Source organism: Mesocricetus auratus, unplaced genomic scaffold, assembly GCF_017639785.1.
Source record: "Mesocricetus auratus isolate SY011 unplaced genomic scaffold, BCM_Maur_2.0 Super-Scaffold_100008, whole genome shotgun sequence".
NCBI lineage: Eukaryota > Metazoa > Chordata > Mammalia > Rodentia > Cricetidae > Mesocricetus > Mesocricetus auratus.
In genome coordinates, this window is record NW_024429192.1 from 67730599 (window position 1) to 67745609 (window position 15011).

Below are 15011 nucleotides of genomic sequence, written 5' to 3' on the forward strand. Positions count from 1 at the left end.
CTAGGGATGCTTTATTGTGGCCAAACAATGAAGTTCTTTTCCCTCTTAAAGCTTTCATTCTAGTCCAGGCATCACTAAATAGCATAACAGAAACCTGTGGGTCTGGACATGGTGAGACACACCTGTCACCTCAGCACTCAGGAAGCAGAGGCAGGAGAATCATTAGTACCTGTCTCAAAATAGAAGGGGGTGGGGTGAGGCCGGGAACATAGCTCAGTGATAGAGCATTTGCCTAGCCTAAGACCTCAATTCAGTCCCAGCATTGCAAAAGCTAAAACCGTAAGGTATAAAATACATATGTATACTTACACAGTACTTGGTAGATGTCTACTAAAAATAAAGGAAGTAGGAAACATGGGAGGGAGTTACCGCCTTCAGAAAGGTTGTCGAGGAAGGCCTGCCTGAGGAAGGGACATCAGAACAGAGGCTTGGAGAAGGTGCTATCTAGGGAAAGATCCCCCTAGGTAGAGAACACTGAGTGCAAAGATCCTGGTGCATGCCCAGGATGCTGGAGGATTAAGAGGAAACTGAACTAGTTACAGAGGAGCGAGTGAAGAAATAGAGTGGAGGACCAAGGAGACCACAGACGTCATGCGTGAGTGGGGGCGGGGCACCAAGCACGTGAGGTTTTATTGGTAGTTGAAAGGGTTTCCCTTAACCTCTAGAGAAATGAGAAGACATCCAAGGTTATGAACAGAAGTGACATATTTGGATGTCTCACCCATCGCTCTAGAGACACATCAAGTAGACTACAAGCAGGTACACCAGACAGAGACCTAAGGAAACGATCAGGGCACAGAACAATGGTAACCTTGGACAAGACAGGAGTACTGCAGGTGGTAACTGGTTCAATCCAGAATACATTTTAAAGATAATGTTAGGGGACGGAAACAAGTCTCAAAAGCATCCTCGGACTCAGCTCACCACTGGCTGGTGAGGTCCCAGCTCCTTTGTGAACACTCTCCATGATGAAGAAGCCACTCCTCCATAATGGCTGTCCCACTGCTGGGAAAGAGCTGGACAGGGCTGACTGCCTGCATGCCAGTATGTGTTTGCCAGACAACACACAATACACTGCTGTGCCTCCTTCCCCAACGCAGGAGGGAATCAAAATAGGCAGCCCTCATTGTCCCTTGCATCCCTCTGCTCCCAGCTGCCCTCTGCGGCTAACCAGGGTGAGGGAAACACTAACTACACAATGACCTTGAGTGTTTAAAAGTGCCATCACATCTTACACAAAATCTCCTCCAAACCAAAGGATCCCCGTTCTACACTGTTTCTCACTGGCTGTTTTATATACCCACACTGGACAAATTCCAGCTTGTCAACGCCATCATTAAAACACAGTGTACAAGAGAACCTGCCCACTCATCTCTTTACGTAGTCAGATGTGGCCTGGCCAGGGTAGAAGGGGACCTACTTCTTCCTGAAGCTGGACCACTCTGCTTCTGTTTGCACACACCACCATGAGTCTCGTGCTCAGTTCCTAAGTCACATTATCTCATAGAATCCCAGACCCCAGGAGACTGCAAACTTTTCCACTGAAACCTTGTCCCCAATTCACTGCACTCAGTCGCTGCCTCATCCTATAGCTTTGCTGTGGGTCACTGTTACCATTTGGGTAAAGCACTGTTTGCAAGAGGCTGAAGGAAGAGAACCTCAGTTCGTGTCCAGCATGAGATGGAAGAGGAGAAGATGGAAGGGGGAGAGAGTGAGGCAGAGACAAAGTGACGTGCAGAGATGATATGTATCTGTGTCTGGGGTTGCAGAGATGACTCAGGGGTTAAGGGTGAATACTGCTCTCACAGAGGACCCAAGTTCAGTGCCTAGCACTCATGTTTGGGAGCTCACAACCACCTGTACCTGCAGCTCCAGAGGATCTGATGCCCTCTGCAGGAACCTGTACTCACATGCATAACACACACACACACACACACACACACACACACACACACACACACACATAAAATGTATCTTAAAAAGCTGTTGAGGCTTAGCTTGCTTGGCTTAACTCTAAATTCTGCACGACAGAAGCAACACTTTCCAGTCTTTCTTCAGCTTGCCCACACAGTCTCCAAGTGAACTCTTACTGTGAACACCTTAGGTAGTAATCCACACATAAGATGCTGACATGGAATACTTCCCCAGCACAATGTTTCCATGGGTCCCTCTATGCGGTGACTCGCCAGCATCTGGCACATTGGTAACATTTTAGGTAGAGACAGGTTCCCTAGGCTCAGAGTTGACTACAATGCAAAGGAGAGAAGAGATGATGGAATTAATGTAAATCACAGTGCTTGAGCCAAGACCAACACAGGTGTGGACCTTACTCCAAAGGCAGACAGACAGAATGAAAGCAAGTGACTAGAATGGTAAAGAGAGGCAGAGGGAAAGGAGGGAAGGAAGGAAGGAGGGAGGGAGGGAGAGAGAGAGAGAGGGAGAGAGAGAGAGAGAGAGAGAGAGAGAGAGAGAGAGAGAGAGAGAGAGAGAGAGAGAGAGAGAGAGAGAAAACAAGAGTCAAGATTTCCTCTGGTTTTCAGGCCGAAGCACAGGATGGTGGGAGGAGGGAGAGACTTGGGGTGAGTGCTCCAGGTGCTCTGTGTAGCTCTGGCTTTCACATGCTCTGTATCTACTGTCCACTGGCCTCGGTGGTCAAGACAAAATAAAGCCGCCGCCCTTGTGGGACGCCAGTGTACTGCATCAGCTTTTCATCATGCCCCGCCCCGCCCCGCCCCGCCCACCAGGTTTGATTTGGAGCCTTGCTCTTATTGTGATTAAAAACAAAACAACAACAAACTTTGGTTTTCTCCCTTTGATATTTTCTCTCCTGATATCTTCTAGGAGATGGATCAGATTGTGACCCAAATGCTGCATATCGCCCAGTACCTGGAGTGGGATCCCACAGAGCTCAGGCCTGTGAGTTTCTATAAACACAGTTCACTCCAGAGACAGCCTTCTGGAGGGAGCGGGCCACACCTGGGATGTGGGTGCAATGGTTGGATGCTTGCTGTGTGGTTCCCGCAGACCAACTTTCCAGCAGCTTCTTTGGAGCACTGAACTTTAACCTCCTATTTCTCCAGCAGAAAAAAAAATGTTTGATGAAGCAAAAGGAGGTCTAGACACTGTAGAAACTGCAGTTTCCCCACCTTCCCACCAGAAGCAGTTTTATGACAGGAGTTCATAGAATGGAGGGGTTAGAGCCTGAAATAATTTGGGGGGAAGCTGTCAATCATCGGCTGTTAATGTTAACGGCACTGGTGTGTGCTTCATATCAGGTATTAGATTCAACACTTTATGCATTTCCTCCCATCCTTGCTACCATGCTGTGAACACAGCAGTAGTATTTCCGTGTTAAGATTAGCAATCCAGAGCACAGAGAGCTAGGGTGAGCCACCTAAGGGCAGGGCAGGGCAGAGCTGGACCTAGAATCCTGGTGTTTGCACTGCTTTGGTCCTTTGCCACTTTACTCTGAATAAGAGGGGAAATTGACGGAACAGAAAACATAACACAGAACCAAAGAGAAAGCAGAGGCATCCAGAAAAGGATGGAAATGAACCATTGCTCTTTGAATTCCACAGATATTGAAGGAGATGTTGCAAGGAATGGACTACGACAAGGATGGCTTTGTGTCTCTACAGGAGTGGGTCCATGGGGGGATGACCACCATCCCATTGCTGGTCCTCCTGGGAATGGATGACTCTGTAAGTCAGGACTCTTATGTTCAATAGCTCTGGATTCCATATTGTTGCTAGTGTGTGCTCCAGACTTCCTGATGGGCAAGCCATGCACTCCAGGTTGGCCCCAGGGTGCTCTATATTTTCATCCCTTTCGCTTGTTCATGCCCAAGTATATTGAACCTGAGTTCAATTCCCAGAACCCATGTGGCGAAAGAAAAGAGTTAACTTCCTTGTCATCTGACCTCCACATGCTGTGACACAAATGTAATTTTAAATTTTAAAACTAAAAGAATTGGCAAAGGACTGATCAAGACCCCCTGAATGTGGGTGTCAGTGAGGAGGCCTAGGTAATCTATTGAGCCTTGGGCAGTAGATCAGTATTCATCCCGAGTATACACACGGACTTTGGACTCCCATCCAACAATGTGAGATGCACTCTCACCCTGAAACTTGGGGGGAGGGTCTAGGCCCTGCCCTGGATGAAATGACAGACTATGGACACCCCCATGGAGGGCCTCATCCTCCCTGGGGAAATGAGGGGATAATGGAGGAGTTGGAGGGAGGGCACGGGAGGAGGGGAGGGAAAGGGAGAGGGACCTGGAACTGACTTGTGAAGCAACCTTGTTTCTTATCTAAATTTAAACTGAAAAATAAAAAAAATTAATAAAAAAAAAGAATTGGCAAAGGAAGGAAGGGAGTGGGAGAAAATGATCTGTTGTAGGAGCTGTCATGAGTGGACTCGGGTTTAGCAATCAAAACAGATAAGGTAGGTCTTTTTATCCCAATGTGAGTCAATGGAAAACTGAGGTTCTAAGCAGAAGTGGGTTTTGTACCTCGCTCCAAATTCCTCACACGTTCCAACACCCTACACTTTAGTCAGAGCAGTGAGAAAAACCTTGGAGGGTATTTGGCTTATCCCTAAAGAATCAGCAAGATTTTGAGACCTGATTCTGTTTTCTATTATGCAGGTATGTGTGCATGTGTGTGTGTGTGTGTGTGTGTGTGTGTGTGTGGTATGGTGTGGTGTGTGTGGTGTGTATGTGTGTGTGTGTGTGTGGTGTGGTGTGTGTGTGTGGTGTGGTGTGGTGTGTGTGTGTTGTGTGTGTGTGGTGTGTGTGTGTATGTGTATGTGTGGTGTGTATGTGTATGTGTGGTGTGTGTGTGTGTGTGTGTGTGTGTGTGTGTGTGTTGAACCAAAGGCCTCACACATCCTAGGTGAGCACTCTGCAACTGGTCTATATCTCCATTTTTTTCACCTTTTATTTTGAGTCAAAGTCTCAAAGTCTTGCTCATTTGCACAGGCTGGCCTTGTAGCCCAGGCTTGCTCTGTGGCCCAGGCAGGTCTTGTTGCTTGAACTTGTGGTCCTTCTGATTCAGCATCCAGAGCAGCTAGATTTACAGGCCTGCACACCGGGCCTGATTTCATTACACGTTCTGGCTCTTATACATAATGTGGCTGGAAGAGTCCTCTGCAATTCTTGTTCTATCCCTTTCATTATCCAAATGGAAGCTGGCGGGGTAAAGACTAGCCAAAGACACACACCTAAGCAGAGGCCCAGCCGCGACACTCAGGTACATTAGAACATTCATACAGTGACCTCTCCCTGAGTGGCTATACATACAAGAATCCACATGAGCTCTAAGAAGTGACATAGGCTGTTGTCCATGCTCACTTGGCACTGGAGCAAGAGGGAAACTCTCCTTGGTAGCTGTCCTAACACACTGCTGTCCTTTTGATTTGTTCTCATTTGGGGGGAACGAAACCTTTGAAGCACAAGGAACCAATTTCTGTTCCTCCATCCGTTGACTGTGCACCCCAATATCTTGTATGGAAAGAGCCCACATTTCTGTGTATTTCTTCAATATCCTTTCCAATGTCCCCTTCAAACACCAAATCAGCCTTGAGTAAAACTAGAATTCACATCACAAAGCAAAAAAAAAGAAAAATACAAATTTCATTGATATTAACCAAAATCCTTATAAGTCTATTGTAAGTGTGCGCTAAATAAGTTTTTAATGAGTAATATCCAGCCTCTAGAGAAAGCCCCACCAATGTCTTGAATGACCTGCTGCTTTCTTGACATTTTCACTCACACATATGATCACAGAGCATGCAAATGTCTGGCTCCTGGTAAAATTGGAGCAATGGGGTAAAACCTGGCCAGAAACAAACGAACCACACGATGGCGCTATAACCCCAGGCAGAAGCTTGATTTGAGCCCCTCAGCCATTTGCTTCTTAGAGCTGAGGGTTTACAGGGAGGAGAGGGAGGCTTAGATAACAGAGATGTTTCCAGATAAAATGCGGGTTCTCTAGCTGGTGAATAGGACTGCTGACAGGGTGCTACGTTTCCTTCCGCCCAGGAAATCCTCGTAGAAGGTGGTGTAGAAGAGTGAACACTGACTCCTGCCTGCCGTTCATTCTATCTGCGGCACTGGCCTACTTACAGAATTCCCGAGACCGCTTGGTTTTTGGTTTTTTATCTGTATGCTAATAATAAACTTACCACTCTCCACTACTTTTGTACCCCTAGTATTCGCTTGGGGCAGATATCTGCCAAAGGGATGAATAAATTGGGCTTTTTAGTGAATTGCGTGCCCAAGTGTAGACCCTTGGGTAAAGGAGCCTTAACTTGGTATGACTCAAGTTTTAAAGAGGGTTTTGAAGTAGTAAGAAGACAAAAGTTAGGGGAACAGGTAAGAATTTAACAAAGAGGGCTGGAGAGATGGCTCAGTAGTTAAGAACACTGGCTGCTCATCCAGAGGTCCTTAGTTCAATTCCCAGCAACTACATGGTGGCTCCCAACCGTCTGTAATGAGGTCTGGTGCCCTCTTCTGGACTGCAGGCATACTTGTAGGCAGAACACTGCACACATAATAAATAAATAAATAAATAAATAAATAAATAAATAAATAAATCTTAAAAAAAAAAGAATTTGACAAAGAATGTGGACTCCAAGGACCACAGTCTAGGTCCAGCAGCAGGGCTGGCCACAGCAAGCGGTACTGAGTCATGACACCCAGATGTAAGGACTGGACTCCATGCTCCTGACCACACATCCAAGGTTAACTTTACAACCACAGTTTTCACTGCCCTTCAGACCACACCCAGTACTGCTCAAGATGTAACCCTGAGAAATCTTCAGCAGTCAAGATACCCCTAAAGCCAGACTGTTGCCAGGTGGTGTACCAGGGACTGGAATATGGAGGACCTGGCACACCAGAGAAAATGTGACCATGCTCATACGCATATATTGCTCATACATGCTGTGACTGAGACAAGTTTTGCCCCTGAGCTACCTGGGAGACAAATACTAGTTATCTCTGTAGCTCTCACTTAGTATTGTTGTTGTTTTAGTTGCGTGTATTTATTTACATGGAGTGGGGCTCTCTACACACATGGTGTACTTGCAGAGGTCCGAGGATGACAGCCTTCAAGAGTTAACCTTTTGCTGCAGAGTGTCGAACTCAGGTTATCAAGTGCCTCTACCCACTGCGCAATCTCACCAGCCCTCACTTCAGTATTTTCTCTGTTTGCAGAAAGTTGGTATAAGCACACATATAACATACATGTGTGTGCGTGTGCATGCGTGTGTGCATGTGTGCGTGCCTGTGTGTGTGTTCATACGCATAAAATAAAATAGATCTAAAAGACATTTAAGTTGGTGTTAAGCATATTATTAGCCAGGTAGTGGTGGCAGCACATGCATTTAGTCCCAGCACTTGGGAGGCAGAGGCAGGCAGATCTCTGAGTTTGAGGCCAGCTTGGACTACAGAGTGAGCTCCAGGATAGCCATAGATACACAGATAAACCCTGTCTCCAAAAAAAAAGTATATTATTTTTACTAAGCCATTTGTTCTTAATTATAATGCTAGTCTATACTCACCAGAGAAATTTCAGAAAATATGAAAGAAATCAGAAACTAGAGGGGGGAAAGCCAAATACACTGCTTCTAGACATAGCTAACTTTGGTTAACAGGTGCATGAAACATTTACCATTAAATATCTTTAAATATCTTTTATTTGTTTGCTCGTTTGTTTGTATTTTGAGACAGGGTCTCTCTAAATAGCCCTGGCTCATCTATTTTCTCAAAAATTATCTCTTTAGATTAGAGTCCAAGGAGGAATGCTGGCAATTCAAAGATTGCAATTATTAATGATTCTTCAGATAGACAGGTGAGATAGATATAGATAGATAGATGGTATATATGTGCATATATACATATATACATATATACATAGGAAGATAGAGAGATAGGCAGGCAGGTAGTCAGGTAGACAGATGATAGATAGATAGATAGATAGATAGATAGATAGATAGATAGACAGACAGATGATAGACAGACAGGCAGATGATAGATAGATAAATAGATAGATAGATAGATAGATAGACAGACAGACAGACAGATGATAGACAGACAGGCAGATGATAGATAGATAGATAGATAGATAGATAGATAGACAGATAGGCGGCCAGACAGACAGATGATAGATAGATAGATAGATAGATAGATAGATAGATAGATAGATAGACAGACAGACAGACAGACATACCAGTTGCACTTCCACTTATACTTTGGGCACCCAGGTAGGAGAGGGCTTATTTAGCTCCTCTCCCACCTCCATTCAGATGCTCTCTCCTTCTGCATGTGCTAATTTTAGAAAACACACACAAAGAATGTGTTAGTGAATCTGAGTAACTTATCTTCTAAGTTTGAGAAGAGAACATTTCTTAGAGAAAATAAGCACCAGCATGAGGCAGCCTCTGGCTTCTGAGCAGGGTACCAGCTCCATGTCTCACCACAGTTGCCTCTACAGGGCTCCCAGGGGGACGGGAGGCATGCCTGGACCCTGAAGCATTTCAAGAAGCCCACTTACTGCAACTTCTGCCACATCATGCTGATGGGTGTCCGGAAGCAAGGCCTGTGCTGCATTTGTGAGTAAATGTCCTCCAGGCCTTTTCCCTTGGGCTCTGTTTGCGTTGCACACAGTGAGTCGATCCATTCCAGGGAAGATCTAGGCATTTGTTTCCCAGGTGGTGAGATCAGCCCTAAGGTTTCAACAGCAAGGGTCTAGCTGAGTCAAATGGACAAGGCGTTTGGCGCTGCTGGAGTCACAGACCGCTGGTCTTCTAAAAAAAAAAAAGCAGGAAAGTTCTTACAGATGTTCAAAACACCTCATGCTAATTGCAGTTGTTTCTAGCCAACGCTCATTCCATGTGTGTGTAGAGGTGCTTTCTAATTAGTTAAGAACATATCCTATACCCTAGAAGTGCAATGAAAAATAATACTGCACGCTTACTTCATTTTGTAATCCACTTAGTAAAACTGGAGGGGAAAGCAGAAAAGTCATCACAAATGAGGGACCACAATAGGACTAAGAAGGTGAACACAGAAAGAAGTGGAGGGAAAGGGACAGGAAGAGATTTGGGAAAAGGGGACAAAGAGCAAGAGGAGGTGGGTGGGGCTAAAGCCAGGGGCCTCTGAGGCCAGAGAACGCGGGTACACTGAGCCCTGCTAGCCACCTCATAGGTAGACAGCAGACACCAACTGGAACCCGAGGAGTGGGCGGGCTGAAGATCAAGTCCACCCATCTCTCCAGACCCAATCAAAGGTCGACTCAGCAACATGCTCTCATTCCTGTTAAGTGTGAGACCTCTGGTCCTTGGCTATTTGCATCATCACAGTTACAACAACAATGGCAAGTTGTGGAATGCCTAATCTAACTGTGCACTTGGCGCTTCACACAAATATCTCACCCCCAGAAAAAATCCCTGCCCCAGAAAGAAAGACCAGCTACTGTGTGCACATCTACAGAGGATCCTGAATATCTTATTTCTCTGTCTCTTCCTCTGTCTCTCTTTCTCTCTTTCTCTCTTTCTCTCTCTCTCTCTCTCTCTCTCTCTCTCTCTCTCTCTCTCTCTCTCTCTCTCTCTCTCTCTCTCTCTCTCTCTCTCTCTCCAGGGTTTCTCTGTGTAGCTCTGGCTATCCTGGAACTCGCTCTGTAGGCCAGGCTGGCCTCAAACTCAACAGAGATCCGCCTTTCTTTGCCTCCTGAGTCCTGGGATCAAAGGCATGTGCACCACTGCCCAGTTGGTTCTGAATTTTTAAAGTTACTCAAGATGCTGTGGGCTATGTCCAATAGTGTCCATCAGCCCAGTGGCCACGGCCTTTCTGTCCAATGACTGGCACCCTGACATACAATGCCGAGGCTCCTTCTGAGGTCACTTTTCTGCACAGTCACTGCCATCAGGGGAGTAGCAGAAGCGCCAGAGAAGAGCAGGGAGGGAGGTAGCCGCAGACTGCTCCAGAGCACAACAGCACGGTGTTAGACTTCGGCCAGGCCAACTCCGTATGGCTCTTCTCCTCACTGACCACCCAGAAGGAGAAACAAGCCTTCACTGACGTATGTGCATCAGGGAAGGCGGGCTGCATCGTTCCTTGATGGCATTCATAGCACTGTCCTTGTTCTCTTTTCCAGACTGTAAATATACTGTCCACCAACGCTGCGTTTCCAAAAACATTCCTGGGTGCATGAAAACATACTCCAAAGCCAAAAGGAGTGGCGAGGTTGGTGAAACCTATTGGCTCTTTCTACTGCATGCTGCCTCGGGGACAACATGGCCATCATCACAGATTCCTATGCAGGAAGGGGCTTTGAGAGATCTCTCTAGCTCCTTCTCTGCCGCAAGGACCACCCCTTGGTCATCCCACTCATCCATCAATCCATTCAGCATCTCTCTGAGGCCCACTGCATGTCAGGTGCTATGCCAGGGCATCCACAGGTTATGAGAAGTGGTATCCGGTCCACTCAAATGCTATCCAGGCTATGGAGGCAGATGGACATGTGAGCAGAGTGCAAATACATAGTCGTGAGGTGTGTGTGCTCGTAATATGGCCATGTGGAGTGCGCAGCTGAGGCTTGAAAGAAAAAGTTTTGCAAAGGAGGTGGCACTTGCTTTGTTCTTGGAACCTGGAGAGCCTCATGGGGCATGGAAGAGGGCAGAGTGTACACACATGGAGACATGCCTGATTGTGGTGTGCAGGCATGAGAGTGTTCTAGCAGAAGGAAGCTCCCATGTACAGACATGGAGACATGCCTGACTGTGGTGTGCAAGCATGGAGACATGCCTGACCGTGGCCTGGACTTGGTTCGGAATAGCTGGGTCAGAAGATGACTATAGGGTGATGAGGCCCTACCTGGAAGACGGTTTGGGAGACCAGCTCTGGAATTATAATGCAATCGGGGGTCCAGGAGAGGCTTCAGACTTGGAGAGATGGTGAATTTGCTAAATGTGTGACTGTTTCTGGGGTTGGTTTAGGAGAGAAGCCAGGGAAAGAGTTTTTTCCAGCAGTTATGGCAGCAGGTAGCACTGCCCCAAGGCAGAGCAGATTGGATCTGTTTCCATCCGCCACTTTAGACTGGTTGTGTCTGAGTGTCCCCGACAGAGACGGCTAACAGAGGTAGACAGGACAAAGGAGGGACGGAGTATAAAAAGCAGCTGAGCGGCCCAGCTCCAGGACTCGCCTGTGGATCCAGGAGGATGAGAGGGCGGGAGATGGGGGTGGCTCCCAGGGCTCTCCTAGCCATTGGGTGGTGCCATTTGATGAGTCTGGAATTAGATGGCCCTTAAAACTGAGGGGAGGCAAGCTGCATCACCGCAGAGGGAATACGTAGCTGAGGAATGAGAGATGGCGAGAAGGTGGGTGGCTCATAGCCCTCCCACAGAAGGCCTCCTGGGGGACAGCTCCCCGGAGGACTCCTCACATGCATGCCCCACGCATGACCTCTTGTCTCCTCCACACCACTCCTCATACCTATCCCTCCATGTCCATGCCTGACTTGCATCAGAACGCACAGTGGGCTGCCTAGGCCTGGGCCTGCACTCCAGTCACCTGACACAGAGAACAGGGTGACAGTGCTGAGGGGCCAGGAAAGCACACCCACAACCCTGTGAGCCTGCAGGACAACCCAAGTCTCTCACCACTTCTTCAGACAACAGACAGACTGGGGGTGGGGGGGACAACACATGACTGGGACAACAACCATGAGACTTGAGTCAAAAGGCCCAGCTGTGGGTCCCTGTGTGGCTCGTCACCAGCCTGAGAAGCTAATGCCAGTCACTTAGCTGTCCCTCTGCAAATGGAAACCCTAATCTCAGGGCATATTCAGTGTCACCGTGGAGATGACAGATTCACAAAGTGACTTCTTTTATCCTCGGTGACGCAGCTGGAGGTGAGAAGCTACCAGCCAAGTGTGGCACATCTTTCGGAGCAATGAATTACAGCAAAAAATACCCTGGGTGAATAGTATCACACAACTGCTAAGTAATTTTAAACATGTACTCTTGTTTAATGCAAATAGGATGATGTCATGTAGGCATTTTGCAAGTTTCTAATATAGTTTTTGAGGCTGAGCCCATCAAGATATGTCCCCTGTTTGTCACATCTTTTCTCTACTGTAGCTCAGGGCACTTTGGTGGAAAGTCCTGAGTTCTGTGGGACTCCAAGGGGTGAAATCTGAGTTCAGAGGCTCCCAGACAATGGGTCAGAGGTTCCCAGAGGCATGCTGGTGGCATTTCCCAGCCAGGTAGTTGCTGCATCCAGCCAGATGGCTAGGAAATGAGTATGAAAAGGACCCTCTGGTACCCTGACTCATCGCCTTAAATTTTAATGTAGCTTCTTGTGGATTGTTTTTCTGCTGTCATTACATGTGATAAGCACTCAGGGCACTGTAATGCATGTGAATTTAACTCACACAGGGACATTTAAATCAAATATCTGGGACCCCAACCCCAGAGACTCATTCAGGTGATTGTAACAGACAGCTGGGGGCGAGGAAAGGGACCCGAGGTTGTAATAGGATGTAGCAGGGAAGACTTGCAAATTTGATGTTTCATTGCATCCTCCCAGAATCCCAAAGGTGCCACATGCTAGCGTCTAAAGCCTCAGAGAGGTTCCAGAACCCCCAAAGGCACCCTGCTGTGAGGTGCCAAATGGGTGACTCCCATAGATTCGGTCTGAACCCCAGGCCTCTGGCTTCCACTGCACCGCTCTGCCTCCCGGAAAAGGGTCCCCATGAGGACCCGGATCGCCAGTGAGTTCTGCAAGGCAGAGGGGTGGCGGGTGAGATGTTTACCTGCCCGGGTGGGAGCTGGTACAGGCAAAGTGGAGAAGGATTTTAATCTGCTTTGTTTAGCTCGGTGGCCAGGCAGGAAAGAACTCTGCATCCAAAACTCTTCCACTACTGAGGAAACAGGGCCCTCTGGGCTCCTCGCGCCTCCCAGTTCTTTGTACCCTGGGCCCAGGGGCGTGGTTCCACTGCCTTCCCTGGTATCCTTCCCTTCCCTCCCACAGGTGATGCAGCACGCGTGGGTGGAAGGGAACTCCTCCGTCAAGTGTGACCGGTGCCACAAAAGTATCAAGTGCTACCAGAGTGTCACCGCGCGGCATTGCGTGTGGTGCCGGATGACGGTGGGTCGGTGCCCAGGGCGGCCCTACTTCTCTTCAGTGTGGGATTTGTTCGAGCTATAATAGCCTGGGGCAGTGAGCATCCCTCCAGAGGGCAAGTGTAGAGCGAAGGAACTTACTCGCCTTAGTGAAGAGGGTCCCAGAGCCCCATTCAAGTCTCTCAGCCTCCAATGACTCCTCAAGTTGCCCAGAGAGAAGGTCTGCAGAAGTTGGCTAACCCCCCTGGGAACAGCAGGCTAGCTTGTGAATGCTCCTTCACCTAAGGCTGGGATACCTGCAGACCGGAACAGCGATTGGATGCTGGAAAGCTCACTCTCCACACATTAGAGTTAAAACTTGGTCCAAAGGCACATTCCTCTCAGCAGCACCCCAGCTGTCCCAGAGGCCTGAGTCCACGACTTCTGAACATGACAGGTGCCACAGGGCTGCTCAGCCTGCATCCCAAAGCTAATTCTGAGCAGTGTCTTGTGCCCCAGCTAGGTACCAGCCCTAAAGAGGAGGCTAACCTGAGCCAGACAGGGACTCTGGCAGTACAACAGTTCAATTAACTCATACTCCAGCCTCCCACGGTTTTATTCTCAGAGGCAGCCTGCCTTCTGAATGTCTAAACCAGTAACCCAGGGGCATGGGTGTAGAATCCACACAGAGGGTCACACTTGGAGGGTAGCTCTTGGTCTCATTTCTATGCCCTGGTAGACATGCCACATGTTCACACACATACTCAACAGTCAGAGCCAAAGCTGGCAGTGCTCCAAGACTCGGGGGCACTAGACAGCTGGCGTCCCCAGAAAACCTCTGCACCCACCTTCCTGATGTTCCTTCGGTCACTTCTGCTCATCCCCATCTCCATTTTCCTCTCCAGTTTCACCGCAAATGTGAATTATCGACGGTGTGTGATGGTGGGGAACTCAAAGACCACATTTTGCTGCCTACCGCCATTTGCCCAATCACCCGAGTAAGTGGCCCCGCCCCCACCAGGGTCAGAGACAGGCAACATCAGCAACTTCACATTCCTCAGCGTTTCCCCAGCAGTTCCTAGGACTTATGCTTGGGCGAATGTTGAGAAGTCAGTGTTGCCCCAGCCAGACTGAGCCAGAACTCTCTGACACCTTAGCTTCCAACTGCTGCTCCCACATGTCCAGAGCATCCCTTCTGAGCATCTTTCAGGCAGAGCCCAACTCAAGGGGCCACCTGCCCTTGGCCAGGTTTCTTGGCCTCCCTCATCCCTGCCAGGCTTTCTCCTGTGTTCACACATAGATCTGCTCTCTCTCAAGGGCTCCTGCCTGAGTGTCTCTGACATATTTGGAAACAGATGATGATGAATTGGGCCCCCTTGGCTCCCAGCTGAAACCTTTTCTGCCTCATGCAGACTGCACTTCCATCTCTAACTGTTGCCACTGACTCCTCCCCTCTCACCCCTGCCTAGAGCAGATGCTTCTTCCTCACTTAAAATCCTTTAAGGAAATGGCCACTCTGTAAATCCATTTGTCAGTTCCCATTAAGTCAGAAATACACAAACTCCATACCCCCCAAACTCCCCTCCCGTGGAGAAACCCAGACATTTATTCCATCAAAAGGCAAGGGCACAGCTATTCACAGCACTGGTGACTAAGCTCAGGTCATGTAATGAGTCACTGTGGTGTAATAGGAAAGACAAACCATGCAAACGTGAATATGCTCAAAGATAGAAAGCTAAACAAAACACAAAAATTAGGTGCATGGGGCTGGAGAGATGGTGTGGCCATTAAGAGCACTGACTGTTCTTCCAAAGGGCCTGAGTTCAATTCCCAGCAACCACATGGTAGCTTGCAACCATCTATAATGAGATCTGGTGCCCTCTTCTAGCATACATGCAGACAAAGCA

The 15011-nt window shown here is 48.1% G+C and overlaps 1 protein-coding gene across 6 annotated transcripts in view; it reads left to right on the plus strand.

Annotated features, from left to right (window-relative positions):
* Dgkg (diacylglycerol kinase gamma) overlaps nucleotides 1-15011 on the plus strand; it is a 200697-nt gene that overhangs the window by 79622 nt on the left and 106064 nt on the right. For 3 of the 6 annotated variants that reach the window (XM_040751044.1, XM_040751048.1, XM_040751049.1), the window contains 6 exons: nucleotides 2842-2916; nucleotides 3579-3701; nucleotides 8484-8613; nucleotides 10158-10246; nucleotides 13034-13150; nucleotides 14010-14102. In XM_040751044.1, coding sequence (XP_040606978.1) covers nucleotides 2842-2916; nucleotides 3579-3701; nucleotides 8484-8613; nucleotides 10158-10246; nucleotides 13034-13150; nucleotides 14010-14102 — 627 coding nt within the window. The remainder of the gene's footprint in view (nucleotides 1-2841; nucleotides 2917-3578; nucleotides 3702-8483; nucleotides 8614-10157; nucleotides 10247-13033; nucleotides 13151-14009; nucleotides 14103-15011) is intronic. The other 3 variants (XM_040751045.1, XM_040751046.1, XM_040751047.1) reach the window with 3 other exon arrangements.